Here is a 15420-nt window from a genome sequence, read left to right on the forward strand (position 1 = left end):
AATAGCATTTGCTTCTAGCAGTGACAGTAAACCTTAAGGTTTAGTGTGCATCGCACAGAGTTCAAATGCAAATCAGCTTCACTGATGAATACCTGATGTTCCACAGCATCTCCATTTGTCTAAAATAGCTTATGATTTGCTTCCAAACTCTATTCCCATATTACTTTTGTTCGTGTATACCCACTTCAGCTCATTCCTTTCCCTCTCCTCATCTCTACCACCATCCCCGAGTCTTCTCAAGTTACATATCCTACACATTTATCTATTTTCTCTATTTGACTTCTAGTTCAAGTTCCTCATCAGGCCTCTGACCACCCTGTACAAAGAGTAGTATCCTACTTTGTTAATTTCCATAGCTCTTAACTTAATACTCAGTAATTGTTTTCCATCCTCCCTGTTAGATTCTAAACACTACTGAGCAAGGACTGCAGGTTTATTCAGTGTACTCCCAGTATCCAGAACAGTTCCTGGAACATAATAGCCATTCAAATAATTTTTTAATGCATGAATCTAAAACCATCTTTAGCTTCACTATGATCTAGGTATAAAGATGCCTATTTGATAATATCTCCATGTTTTAAAGATTCCTTCAATGAACAATAAAGCAAAGTTCCTTAACATCTAAGACCTTCCATGACCATCTTGCCTGCGTTTGCATCTTCATCATTATCTTTGATGTTCCTATACTGTTTGCTTTAGTAATAATGAATTGCTTACAGTGCAAAGAATTTGCACATAATTTTTTCATTCTTTTAATTCACAGTCTCCCCTGAAGGCCCTCCCAACTTCCCACACCTACCTTATTGAATATTTAATGGAAATTCATTGTTAGAAGAACATTAATGCTGTTAAGTATTATAAAATGGCAATTCTGGCAGAAAAAAATTTCCAGATCCTACTTAAAGCAGTACTCATAGTCATGGAACTAGATCTTAAGCTGGAAGGAACATTACAGGTTATTTAGTAATTGCCTGTTTTTTAACATATGGAGGTACTTCTAATTCATGTCATCTCAATTCTAATTTAGGCTCTGCCACTGAATTATTGGCATGACTTTGAGATCATTAGGCTTTATTTGTCTCATCTTTAAATACGAAAGTAAATATCTGGAATTTCTTTTAAGTTATATGTACACTGGTTCTACTGATTCAAACTAAAACTTCTGCCAGTAAATACATGTAAACCGTTATTTCCGGAGTGACCTATCTGATGTTCACAATAAGCGGCTTTAATTCTGATAACAGCCATTTTGAACAATGCTAGAGTGAGGAAATCTTTCAAAGTCTCTTGAGATCTTAATATGCTTTTGCTACTTAGTTCCCAGATAATATTGTATACATCTATGGTTAATTGTAAGTACCAAAACTTATTCAAAGTCCATGTTACATTTATACCATGACTGTTAAATACAAAATAGTATATACCTCATGAAAGTTTTCTGCTTCTCGCTCTTTAATTTCAAGGTCAATTGCTCTCCTTTTTGCTCGTTCTTCTTCTATCTTTTTCTGGATTTCTTTTTCAGACAGTTGTCCAATTTTTTCAAACTTGCTTTTTAAATTTTTAGCTTGAATAGAGCCACTTCTTTTCAATTTTATTAATTCTTCATATTCCCTACTCAGTTCAAAGGTTTCATGTTCTTCCTCTTCCTTCAAAAAAATTTTTATATATTAAATACCAGAGAATTAGTTTGTACAATAAAACATCCAAAAAGCGTTCATTTCTTTTATTTGTTTGGTTTTTTTTTAGTGTTTATAATGTTGAGAGAGTATGTGTGCGAAGAGAGGAGCAGAAAGAGAGGGAGAGAGAGGATCCCGAGCAGATTCTGTGCTGTCAGTGCAGAGCCCAACACAGGGCTCAAACTCAGGAACATGAGATCATGACTGGAGCCAAAACTGAGTTGGATGCTCAACCAACTGAGGCACCTAGGCACTCCCAAAAAGTGTTAATTTCTTATTTGAAGCCAAAAATAAAGTTTAAATAATCTCCTCCATAAACACAATGCCTAAATTTACTGATTAAAAGTAATGCATATGGGCATCTGGGTGGCTCAGTCGGTTAAACTCATCAGACTCTTGATTTCAGCTCAGGTCATGGTCACAGTTTGTGAGTTCAAGCCCCATGTTGGGCTCTGCACTGACATCACAGAGCATGCATGGGATTCTCTCTCAAAATAAACTTAAAAAAATGTAATGCTTCAAATTTAAGACTTTACATAACATTTAAAATATTTCATTATGGGCGCCTGGATGGCTCAGTTATTAAGCATCTGACTTCAGCTTGGGTCATGATCTCATGGTTCATGTGTTCAAGTCCCACATCAGGTGACCTTAAGCCCCACTTCAGGTGAGCATGAGCCCCGCTTTAGGTAAAAACAGGAGATTTGCTTCAATGAGCCCTACTTCTCTCTCTGTCTCTCTCTCTCTGTCTGCCTCATGCTCATTTGTGCCTTCCCTCTCCAAAAACATAATAATGATAATATTTCATTACGGCTCAAAACATCATTTAACATTCCATTATAACTCTATTATAACTAGAATATGCATATCAGGATTAACTTTTACTAGGAACTATAGGAAAATTTTTGCTTAGGAGAAGATGAAGAACTGTAATTAAAAGAACATGACTGGGGGTAAGATCTAAGTTCCAGTTCTGACTTTGATACTGTATGGCCTTTGCCTGGTCACTTAACCCACTAGACATGAGTTTTTCATCTCTGTATAGAGCCAGAGTATCCGAAAATTCCTCCTGTCTTTTTTTTTGATGATAGTCTAATAAAGTTAAATATCACTTAATACTCAACTTAAGTGAATGAAGCCTTTCTAAAATACAGTCTGGCCAAATCCCTACATTTTGATACATCTCACTTTTATTCTATTTTATATTCTGCCATGAAAGAAAAGGAGTCAAACCAAAATTGGGCTCCCAATTCTTTAGAGCATTTTTTTTAATTTTTTTTTTTTAATGTTTATTTATTTTTGAGACAGAGAGAGACAGAGCATGAACAGGGGAGGGTCAGAGAGGGAGACAAAGAATCTGAAACAGGCTCCGGGCTCCGAGCTGTCAGCACAGAGCCCGATGTGGGGCTCGAACCCACGGACCGCAAGATCATGACCTGGGCTGAAGTCGGACGCTCAACTGACTGAGCCACCCAGGCACCCCTCTTTAGAGCATTTTATCTTAAATACTTTTTACTCAAGTTTCCCTTGGCTTTTCACAATTTATTCCTAGTTCTTTGTATACTTCTTACACTAAACCCTAATCTCACTATATGAAGTGGTTTAAAAAATTGCAGTTATTCCTGATATACTTTTCCTGGAGAAGACCTAAAGTCCTAGGTGTGGAGCAGGGGTAGTAGGGAAGGAAAATGGAGGGGAAGGATGGGATCACAGTGGATGATGTGATGTGAGGCTTAATTTCTTGGTTCAACCAAAGGGATGAAAGAGAAAATTTATTCCTTTATACTACCCTCCACGTTTTGGTCTCTGAGGGTCCAAACTGACAACTCCTAAAATACCAGAAACCTAACAAATTTGTGATACACCTCATATTACAGTGGTTCCCAAGTCATTCTGGTCAAATGAACTAATTAGCTGCAGTGCAGATGATCGTGGAACTGGTGTGCTACTCGGTTGGAAACAGACGTAGTAGGGTAAGTCACTCAGTAGCACCAAAATGTCAGTTACATACTTCCTTATGTTAATTAGAATCCATCTCAGTGTACTAAAATATAATTTACAAGTTTTTCTAAATGATTCATTTTAAGCTTCCTTTATAAAATAAATGCTGTTACATTTAAAAAACTTTAAGGCAAGGGGTGCCTGGGTGGCTCAGTCGATTAAGCGTCCAACTTCAGCTCAGGTCATGCATGATCTTGCAGTTTGGGAGTTCCAGCCCTGCATCAGGCCCTGTGAGGATCATTCAGAACCTGGAGCCTGCTTCAGATTCTGTGTCTCCCTCTCTTTCTGCCCCTCCCCTGCTCATGCTCTGTTTCTGTCTCTCTGTCTCTCAAAAATAAATACACATTAAAAAAATTATAAAGAAAAGTAAAATATTTTAAGGCTAGACCTTGGAATATTTTTCTACAGCATATTCATGATACTTTATTATTACCTATATGTTTATATAGTATTTATAGTCTCTTGATTGGCTAGGGCAAGGAAGTAAATAACCCCACAGGCCCATTGTCTTAACCCATAACCAAGAAGGTAACTTCTAAGAGACTGCAACGTCTGCATAGGTCACAAGCTGGCAAGAAGTCCCCATCAAGTTGCCCACCAAACATGCCGTGTCATTGCCAGTCTTAGTCTGGGACAGCCACTGTTCATCTCACCCCAAGTCATGTTCATCCCCAATTCTCCTCATGCTGCTGCCAGGAGCCTCCTCATCAGAAGCCGAGGGTGACAGTGGAATGCTGGCCCCCTCTTTTTCCCTCCCCTCTTCTGTCTACACAACTGGCCATCCAGATGCAGGGTGGCAGCTGTGGGAAGGAAAAGGTTAGGCAGGGCCTTAGAGCACCAGGAGGTAGAAAAAGGGCTTCTGAGAATGCACCATAGGGAGGCAGGGGACAGAAGAAGGTTTGAGTGAGCCAAAGCTCTAAAACTCTAGCACATACTCCACTGTCCAGTCAGCTTTCACTTACACACAAATTCAAACATAAGATTATTAAAATTTTAATTTTTAAATTTTATTTTAATTAAAATTTTTAATTAAAAATCAAGATTGGCCAGGTGCCTAGCTGGCTCAGTCAGAAAAGCATGTTACTCTTGATCTTGGGGTCGTGAGTTCAAGCCCCATGTTGGGTGTAGACACTGCTTAAATAAAAAAGATTTTTTTTAATAAATAAAAATCAAGATTGGCAACCACAGAGCATTAAATCTTATGCATGGCCTATTTGAGCATATAGGGCCCTGTGACGGCACAGGTTGCCTGCCCATGAAGCTGGCCCTGTACAGTCCTGTATTTATATACATATATATTTGTATATATCTTTAATTCATTTCAGTACTAGAGAAATCATACTAAAATATTTAACATCAAAGTCCCATCTTCTAATTTAGTAAAATAAAATTATTCAAAAACATGCCACACTGATGTTCTAGTATCCGTGGTACTCTTGTAATTTTATTTTGACTAATCAGTTTAATTCTGTTTGTTTCAAGAAAAATAAGCATAAATGAGTATATTAAACATTTTAGGAAACAATTCTCAATCATAATGTGACCGCACAATTGTGAGGTATTTAGGAAGAAATATTTACTTAAGGTAATCACTTGCAATCATTTGTTTTATTATTTTTTTAATGTTTATCCATTTTTGAGAGAGCACAAGCAGGGGAGGGGCAGAGAGAGGGGGGGACAGAGGATCCCAACATGGGGCTCAAATCCAGGAACCAAACCCACAAACCATGAGATCATGACCTGAGCTGAAGCTTGATGCTTAACTGACTGAGCCCCCCAGGTGCCCTGCATCATAAGTGATTTAAATTAGTAAGGAAGAAACAGAGTTCTATCAGGCTAGAAAGCGCACATAACTGTGCTGAAACTTGTACCAAGCGCCTCATAGTATGATGAGTGTCCTTTATGTGAATAATAATACTCAGAAAGTTATTGTAAGATACTATATGTAAAATACTTACATTAATAAACATTTGGAAGAAAAAAATGGATATTTCCACATTTATAAACATTTGGAAGAAAAAAAAATGGATATTTCCTCAAATCTCACCTCTCCCATTTCTTGTCTCAGTTGTTCAAATTCCTGTTTTTCCATCTCTAGCTTATGCTTCCTTTCTTCCTCCGTTCGTCGTTTTTCTTCTTCCATTTTTTGTTTTAATAATTCTTCAAAATTAATTTCCAGTTTTCCCGGTGTAAGAGATTCTTGAGAAATTGTTTTATACATCTCTGGGAAGTCATCATCTACTACCTATTTAAAATAAGTCTCTTATTACTCTTTCCAAAATTACACATACTAAAAAGGGGAATTTTTTTTTTTTTGTAGAAACTGTGATTACTTGAGTAAAAAGGTTTCACCCTGAACTAAAAATTTGAAGACCTAAATCTCTTCAAAAGTATAAAACAATAAACAAGGTAAAAAATACTAGAAAATTTAAGGTGTTTTTGTGGCTACAGAGGAAACGGTGACCATCTGTTCTCCATTCCAACAAACACAAATCCTTTGACTTTGTATTATGAGTAATTCGAATTAGACATTAAGATTTTATAATACTGAGAACAATTTCTACGTGAGGTAAAATTTCCATTTTGGTGATTAAAATGAGCATTTTGCAGCTAAATCATGGTTTTGTCTGAATGAATTAAATAACCCATCAGGATTCCTTCATAATCAGGTAAAAATCACTCTTAATGCTGTAATTTTATTGTATTTAATGCTAACAAGAATAGTTAATACTTACTCAGAGCTGCCATGTAAAATTCTAAGCACTTTATATGGATGAGGAAACTGAGGCACTGAAAAGTAACTTGTCCAAAGTCAACACAAATATTAAGTGGCAAAGGTGGTATTCAAAACTTCAAAAGTCTAATAAAATTATAAATAATGATTTAGACTTTTTGTAATTTCATGAATTACATGTCTAATTGCCATTTATTTGTGACCTTGGGCAAGTTACCTAGCCTCTGTGAGTTTCCCCATTTGTGATGACTTTTCATACAGTTGTCAGGAGAATCAAATAAAATTTGGAAACACTTAGCAGTATGCTTGACACCCAATGGTAAGCTCCCAATGGCAGTTTTATTATTACATTAGCATTCCCTGTAATAAAGGCAATCCCTAAATTGCAAATAGAAACTTTGCAATCCAAAGATTGCCCCAAATTTTTACTAATATATTAGTTAACTGAGCTATAATACAAAATTAAAATATGGCCCTGGATAAGAAAACAACATAAATAAAGGAATTAGTTTTTCCTTTCCTGATACAGAAATATCTCTAGGAAACTAGAGTTTGGGTTTAATGCAGTTTTCTTTCCCTGCACTTTTTCCACTAGTGAATCCTGGCAGTTTCAGCCTAAAAATCTGACCCTGGGACTAGATCTCCTGATCTTTACAACTACTTCTTGTCTATCACTTCTGAACCTGTTTATTCTCCAAAAAATTAAGTGCCTTCACAAGGTTTATAGGGTTTCTGTGTAGAAATCATATGTGAATCAAGGATTACCTTGTAATACATATAAGATAGTTTTAAGGGGCACCTGACTGACTCTGTCAGTACAGCATGAAACTCTTGGTCTTGGGGTTGTCAGTTCAAGCCCCATGTTGGGGGTAGAGTTTACTTAACAAATAAAAAATTAATTTTTAAAAAAGTTTTAATATATTCCGCAAACATTTATAGGCAATTTGTTACTCTAGAATGCATTGTGCCACATGCCAGATGAACAGTCTCAGCCTCATGAGTGAGAAAGGCAGCTGTAAGCAACAATAATACAGCTTTAGTGCTATGCCAGGGAAGTACTAAATGCTGTAAGAATGTATAGAAGGAACATGTCTTTGGAACTTGTATTCTCAGGAAAGGCTTCCCAAAGGAAACAGAATATATGAAAAAGAATTAGAGCATAGGGAAAGGAAAGAGGGACACGTTTCATTTAGCATTAATGAAGGTCCAGAGATGGATGAGAGCACAGTATTTTGAAGAAATTGGGAGAAATTTAGTATGTCTGGAAAAAAGATGAAGAATCAAGAAATGAAGCTGGAAAAATACACCAGGGCAATATTATAAAGAAACTTGTTTTAAAATTTTTTAGATTTTTTTTTTTAATTTCGATTTTTGCTTAAGGGAAGTAGAAATTTTTTTTTTATTTTTTTAATGTTTATTTATTTTTTGAGAGAGGGATAGAACTTGAGTTGGGGAGGGGCAGAGAGAGAGGGAGACACAGAATCTGAAGAGGCTCAAGGCTCTGAGCTGTCAGCACAGAGCCTGATGTGGGGCTCAAACTCACGGACCACAAGATCATATCCTGAGCCGAGGCTGAATGCTTAACCAACTGAGCCACCCAGGCACTCCTTTCTTTTTCTTTTCCTTTTTTTTAAGTAGGCACTACATCCAATGTGGGGCTTGAACTCACAACCCTGAGATCGAGAGTCAGATACTCTACCAACTGAGCCACCCAGATGCCCCAGAAAGGGAAAATTTTTAAGCAAAACAGTAACACAATAAAATTTACTTGAAAAGAGAGAGAAAGATCACTCTTGGCTTTACAAGGAAGAATGGATTATAGGCAAGAAAACAAGTTAAACAGGAGTTAGTCTGAAGCTAGAGATAATTGACCTGGGAGGAGATAGGTGGCCCTAGAAAAGGATAACTATAGTAGAAATGAGGGGAAAATTGATAGATTTTTAGAGTGATTTAGAAGATAGAATGAATAAAACTTAATGAATGATTGGATGTGAGGCATGAATGAGAAGGTTGGAAGTGTTTAAGGCTCCCAACTTTCTGGTTTGAGCATCTGGATTGGTGATGATGCCAAATAAAAACATGGATGGATATATGTGCCTGAAGCTCCCTTAGACATAGTAAGAAAACCAGGTCATATCATTGAAGCCAATTAAAATGTTTCAAGAAGGGTCAGGGGTGCCTGGATGGCTCAGTTGGTAGAGCCTATAACTCTTGATCACAGGGTTATGAGTTCAATCAAGCCCCATATTGGGTGTAGAGCCTACTTAAAAAAATGGTTTGGCGCATCTGCCTGGCTCAATCGGTGGGCTGTATGACTCTTGATCTTAGGGTTGTGAGTGTCAGCCCCATATTGGTTGTGGAGGTTACGTAAAAATAAAATTTTTGAAAATGTTTCAAGAAGGGGATGCAGCATTCACATCAGCTTGCTTGAAAATAAAGTTTGTCAGATAACTGTACATTTTACAAACATTAAAATTGTATAAGGAGTGTAACTCTGTGACAATTAAGTTTGGTAGCAATATCCAAAAGTGATGGGTGAGTATTTTGGAGAGTTAAATAATTGTGATTAAATGGCTTTGACTATTTAATATATACTGGATGGAATGGAAAGTGAAACAAAAGAAGGAAAGGAAGGAGGGAGGGAAAGAGGAAATGTGGGAAAGGAAAGAAGAATGGAGAGAATAGAAGAAAGGGTGAGGGTAGGAAACTCCCTGCTTAGATACTTACTTCTGGAAAACATACCTTCCCAGAGAAGGAAGACAATATTCAATCATCTATGCCAGGCATAGCAATTTAATCAGAAACTTCTCAACATTACATTGAAGCAAACACCTTTAACTGACTGGTTTTATGCCACAGGAGACTTTTAAAAACTCATTTGCTATCCCTACTTTTGAAACTTTCCTGAAATAATAGAGTATTCCCCAAAGTTTAATTATTTCTCTTAACATACTCTTTAAATTTTTTTTTTAATTTTTAAAAAATTTTCTAAGTAATCTCTACACCCAACATGGGGCTTGAACTCACAATCCTGAGATCAAGAGTTACATGTGCTACTAGAGGCAGCTAGGCACCCTGTCTTAACATACTCTTAAAAAGCTGAATCCTAATGTCATTCTCCCAATTACATTCTGTCTTACCATGCTTCTCCTTGCTTCAGCAAATGCCTTCTTTTCTTCCTCTATTCTCCTTCTGGCTTCTTCTTCTGCTTTCTTTTTTTCATCTTCTCTCCTTTGTCTTTCTATTTCTTCAAAGCTGAGTTTGAGTTTACCAGGGCGGTACCCTTTTAAAATTTTTTCTGTGTCTTGGTTTTCCTCCTCTTCATTTACCTAACCAAGAAACAACTCATTAGTAAGAACTGAGATTCATCAAAGACAGGAATGAATGACCTCAAAAGGGACAGAATCAGCCACCTCACACATGAACATTTCCTTACCCTTAATATATTTGACCAAAAATTCCCTTCCTTTATATTGTCTTTCATGATAAAATATTCAAATTTGAGGAAATTCCAGGCAAAGATGTACTCAAGTTAAATAAAAGTTCCCAAGAAAGTCAAATTTTTAAATAGATAAGTGGAGTGTGAAAAAAGTTAAGGGGTCATTTAAAAGTTCTGTTAAATATTAACTCTCCCACGACAAAACAGAAAATGTGTATGTGTATGTACTTACTGAGGTTCAAGGTATATCTTTATCTGGAATTTCCTCAAATTTATTATATAACTATTATACATAATTTATATGTTATAATCATTATACATATATATAATGCCATTATATGTAAAAAAATATGTTATAGCGGTACCTGGCTGGCTCAGTTGGTGGAGCATGCTACTCTTGATCTCAGGGTTGTGGGTTCAAGTAGAGATTACTTAAAAATAAAATCTTCAGTGTGGAGGTTCCTCAAAAAATTAAACATAGACCTACCCTATGACCCAGCAATAGCACTGCTAGGAATTTACCCAAGGGATACAGGAGTACTGATGCATAGGGGCACTTGTACCCCAATGTTTATAGCAGCACTCTCAACAATAGCCAAATTATGGAAAGAGCCTAAATGTCCATCAACTGATGAATGGATAAAGAAATTGTGGTTTATATACACAATGGAGTACTACGTGGCAATGAGAAAGAATGAAATATTCTTTGTAGCAACATGGATGGAACTGGAGAGTGTTATGCTAAGTGAAATAAGCCATACAGAGAAAGACAGATACCATATGTTTTCACTCATCTGGATCCTGAGAAACTTAACAGAAACCCATGGGGGAGGGGAAGGAAAAAAAAAAAAAAAGAGGTTAGAGTGGGAGAGAGCCAAAGCATAAGAGACTCTTAAAAACTGAGAACAAACTGGGGCGCCTGGGTGGCTCAGTCAGTTAAGCATCCGACTTCGGCTCAGGTCACAATCTCATGGTCCGTGAGTTCGAGCCCCACGTCAGGCTCTGGGCTGATGGCTCAGAGCCTGGAGCCTGCTTCCGATTCTGTGTCTCCCTCTCTCTCTGCCCCTCCCCCGTTCATGCTCTGTCTCTCTCTGTCCCAAAAATAAATAAACATTAAAAAAAACTGAGAACAAACTGAGGGATGATGGGGGGTGGGAGGGAGGGGAGGGTGGGTGATGCGTATTGAGGAGGGCACCTTTTGGGATGAGCACTGGGTGTTGTATGGAAACTAATTTGACAATAAACTTCATATATTGAAAAAAAATGTTTTAAATCTGAAAAAAAAAATCTTGAAAAATGTGTGTGTGTGTCTGTTACATATATGTTTTACCATTTGCCGCCTTGCTTCTTCAAAAGCACGCTTCTCTTCTTCTAAACGTTGTCGTGCTTCCTCCTCAGCTTGCTTCCTTCGGTTTTCTTGTCTTTGTCTTTCCAATTCTTCAAAAGTTAGTTTCAATTTTCCAGGAGAAATGGAGTCTTTTCTTGCCTCGCTTTCTAGTTCATCATCCTAAGAAACATTGTGAAAACACAACTGTTAATTATAAAAGGAAATGGTGCTAACCAACTTAGCTGCTTTGATTTGTTCCAATAAATAAATAAATAAATAATCAATCAATCAATCAATCAATTTACCATGACCAAGGAAAGACAGTTTGCTTCCTTGAGAGATCGCCGTTGTTCTTCATATCTTATTCTTTTATCTTCTTCATACTTGACCCTTTCTTTTTCTTCTCGTTCTTTTTCTAGATCCTCGAAATTCTTTATCTTTCCAGAAGTTTTGTGTGATCTGACAGGTACCACTGTTACAAGTAGTGAATCATCTCCTTCCTAATTTATAAAATAGATAATTAGCATGTTTCTTCCTAACCAAAATTTAGGTTTCACAGGATTTACCTCCATTATTGGTGAATTTTGTTACATGGCCATCAATGTTATGAAGAACAAAAATTTATATATGTATCTATATCTATATACTTTTTTTTTTTTTACAGATTTCTATTCAATAGCTCTTTCTCTGCACATTGAGTTAATCTTTGAAATCCATTGATGAGAAGGTTCAAGGAGCATCTTCTTTCCTAGAAGGTGATGTTAATACAGCCGTTTGGATAAAACTGCATGACATTATCTGAATTTAACTGTCCATGCACTAGTTCCACAAAAGGTAATGTGCATGTGAGTATACTCTACATCAATTTGATGGTGGATAGATTCAGTTTAAACACACAGAAAGTCTTTCCATATGATTTTTTTCTCCATGCAAGTTTTAAAATACTTAACTAATATTTTGTGAGGGAAAACAATATTATATTGTTTTTATAAAACACTTACAGACAAAATACTTATAGACAAAATAAGTATGAAATACTTATAGACAAAACTCATTGGCATTTGGTCTTAGTAAAATATTTTTAAATTTGTTGTTTTTCAAATTCATTTTAATTAGTTCCATTACATAATCTATTGTTACATCTCTCTGAATTTTTTTCAAAAATAAAGTGAATTATAATATGCAACACATGCCGCTAAAACAGAACTGCTTCCACTTTATGTGGCTGTAGTTTTAGGCACACCATCAAATTGACTGATGTTTAACTTTCTCTGTTAGATAAAAAGGGATTAACTAAAATTTCTGTGGTTGTGGAACATTACTTAATGGTGCTATATACTGTACTTTCTACTAGTATGTGATAATAAAAACTATCAGGAACTCTGAGGAAAGAAGAAGACAAATGATGAAAAAAACCCTGCTTTTTGAAAACGTTACCTTTCAACAGTCTCAACTATTATTAACAGTTCAAGAAATACAAAGTCTTGGCAGAGTATTTCAAGCTGAGAGTTGTGTCTCTAACCATGAAAGCAAAAACATACTTTTAAGACACTAAGCTATAATATTTGAGAAAGTGAAAAAGTATGATCTTGCTTTGTAAAATGTTTGTCCTTTTGTTGTTGCTATAGAAATAAGAATAGAAATGCTTTTAATTTTTTAATTAAAAGACTATTTGTGAGTCAGATAATTTTAGGTGAATGTTTCATTAAAGGAAATGTCCATTTACCTCTGATGCTGATTCAGTTCCCGTATTGTTTATGTCCTCAATCTATTGAATGAGAATTTCATATCATTACATTACATTGAATTTCTGCTTTTTGCTTTTAAACATACAATTGAAAAGTAATTTAGTTGTGACTTATAGTAAATTTTCAAATTCATAATTTTAAAAATATTTTTATTTTGCTGCAAATTAGTCCTTTTAGGTGGAGATTAAACCTTATATTCATTTTTATATTTTGACATCAAAATCAATATATGGGGAATTGTATATTAAGAAAAATTAAGATAAAGCCTATCTTTGTAATTCTGTAATGTGAATGGACCAAACTGTTATGACCTGTCTGTAAGCTTACAAGCAGCAATTATTAATTAAATTAGTAACTTAGATACAGAAACATTTCTTCATTCTATGTCTCTGCCCTAGCCAAACCTATCATTGGTAATCAAATAATTATGACTATATTTTACAATATAAATACATGGCAGAATATAACTGACACAATAATACAGTGCAGTACACCAGCTCTCACATGGCTAGTTTAGAAGGGAGAATTCTGGTAGATATTATTGTTTATATTTTGACCACATCTAGGAAGGAAAGACCCTCATTCAATAGAAGGGGTTCTCAATTTGGCTTTACTCGTAAGAAACACCATTAGGTTAGCTGGAGGAGCAGGCTAATGTATATAACAGATTGAGAAATGAAAAGGAAGACAGGTGATTTAAATAATGCAATGTTTGAGATGTCAGGAAAAGGAAACATAAGGAATGGTAAAATGAGAGAAGTTAGAAAGTAAACATTCAGATTTTATTACTTTAACATCTTTTAATGTTAAATTAATTTTTAACATTATTATTTAACATTTTTTAACATTTAACATTATTTAACATTATTTTTAACATCAGTGAAAGACTCTGGAAGTAGTTTGTTCCTTATACAGTCTAAGAGAATTCTGGCTAAGACCCTATTCATCATTCCATTTCCCTTTTCTATATTCTCTGTCACAGGAGAATTAATACATTTTATTAAGATACCAAATTTTTGAAAATTAATTCCAAAGAAATAATTTATCTATTTTATATAAATATTTTATATAAATTATTTTGTATAAATATTTTATATAAATATATTTGTATATTTTACATAAATTATTTTATATAAATATCTATTTTATATAATAATGTATCTATTTTATATTTTAATATTTGTATTAAGTTTTGCTTGGAATAATTTGTTTTGCAGACTTACTGTGACTTACTATGCTTTGGGACTTACTGTGTAAATGGTGAAAGTTTTATTGAATGATTAAAAAAACCCTGCTTTTTAAAAACATTAGCTAAGAAAAAAATTTATTTTATTAAAAAAATTGTTTTTAATGTTTATTTATTTTTGAGAGAGACAGAGACAGAGCACAAGCAGGGGAGGGGCGGAGAGAGAGGGAGACACAGAATCCAAAGCAGACTCCAGGTTCTGAGCTGTCAGCACGGAGCCCAATGCGGAGCTCTAACCCACGAGCCATGAGATCATGACCTGAGCCACAGTCAGAAGCTCAACTGACTGAGCCACCCAGACACCCGTCTAAGAAAAACTTATAATAATATATATATATTTATAAATATATATATATAAAATAATTACAAATTTCTTTCCCTTCAGGGGTGCCTGGCTGGCTCTGTTGGAAGAGCATGCGACTCTTGATCTCAGGGTCATGAGTTTGAGCCCCACACTGGGTGTAGAGATTACTTAAAAATAAACAAACTTAAAAAACTATTTCCCTTCAAAGGAAGGCTAACAATTCCTTCACAAATCACATTTGTCTCTCAATAAAAAGTTCTAAGAGATATGGTAAGAAACCAGACATTGAGAGTACAGGGAAGGTAAATTCTAATTTTTTTTAAGCTTATTTATTTTGAGATAGGGAGAGAGAGAATCCCAAGCAGGCTCCACACCATCAGCACAGAGCCCAACACGGGGCTGGAACCCACAAAACATTAGATCATGACCTGAGCCAAAATCAAGAGTCAGACCCTTAACCAACTGAGCCACCCAAGGTGCCCCAAATTCTAAATTTCTTAACCCCAAATTTCTTTTACTAGAACCTTCTCAGATTTTTATTAGCTTATGGTAAAATAATAAATTATATTTGGAGTGGCTTTTCTTTGTTTTGTTTTTGTATGCTTTCTTCTTTGCTCATTTTAAGCCATTACCAAAACTTTAACAGGAGACAGGATTTTTTTTCCATTGGGTTTCAGCAAAGGAAAAGATGAATTTGTCTAAGTGGCCATGGTGTCAGTACATTCAGAGAGAACTGAGATAGCAGTTTCGTTATAGTGTTTGCTGTCAGAAGCTACCATTGAAGAGCTGCTTCCCAACTATTTCTTTTGATTATGAAAAGGAAACTCCTTTTGCTCCTTCCCAAAGCAACTTCCTTTTCTCCTCTTTCTTTTCTTTTCTTTTTTTTTTTAAGTTTTATTTATTTATTTTTTTGAGAGTGAGAGCGCGTGCGTGAGAGAGAGAGAG

At 35.4% G+C, this 15420-nt stretch overlaps 2 protein-coding genes across 7 annotated transcripts in view; one reads left to right on the forward strand and one right to left on the reverse strand.

Moving 5' to 3' along the window:
* FUBP1 (far upstream element binding protein 1) overlaps positions 1-11966 on the forward strand; it is a 50446-nt gene extending 38480 nt beyond the window's left edge. The window contains exon 22 of the mRNA XM_049616947.1: positions 11842-11966. Within this exon, the coding sequence (XP_049472904.1) occupies positions 11842-11856 (15 nt within the window). The 3' untranslated portion in view covers positions 11857-11966. The remainder of the gene's footprint in view (positions 1-11841) is intronic.
* Positions 1-15420, reverse strand: part of NEXN (nexilin F-actin binding protein) — a 50896-nt gene that overhangs the window by 5138 nt on the left and 30338 nt on the right. For 5 of the 6 annotated variants that reach the window (XM_049616958.1, XM_049616957.1, XM_049616962.1 and 2 more), the window contains 6 exons: positions 12904-12945; positions 11483-11677; positions 11181-11357; positions 9552-9740; positions 5725-5922; positions 1425-1646 (listed from right to left, as the gene is read on the reverse strand). In XM_049616958.1, coding sequence (XP_049472915.1) covers positions 1425-1646; positions 5725-5922; positions 9552-9740; positions 11181-11357; positions 11483-11677; positions 12904-12945 — 1023 coding nt within the window. The remainder of the gene's footprint in view (positions 1-1424; positions 1647-5724; positions 5923-9551; positions 9741-11180; positions 11358-11482; positions 11678-12903; positions 12946-15420) is intronic. The other variant, XM_049616961.1, reaches the window with a different exon arrangement.

This window comes from Panthera uncia (assembly GCF_023721935.1).
Source record: "Panthera uncia isolate 11264 chromosome C1 unlocalized genomic scaffold, Puncia_PCG_1.0 HiC_scaffold_4, whole genome shotgun sequence".
In the NCBI taxonomy this organism is placed as follows: Eukaryota; Metazoa; Chordata; class Mammalia; order Carnivora; family Felidae; genus Panthera; species Panthera uncia.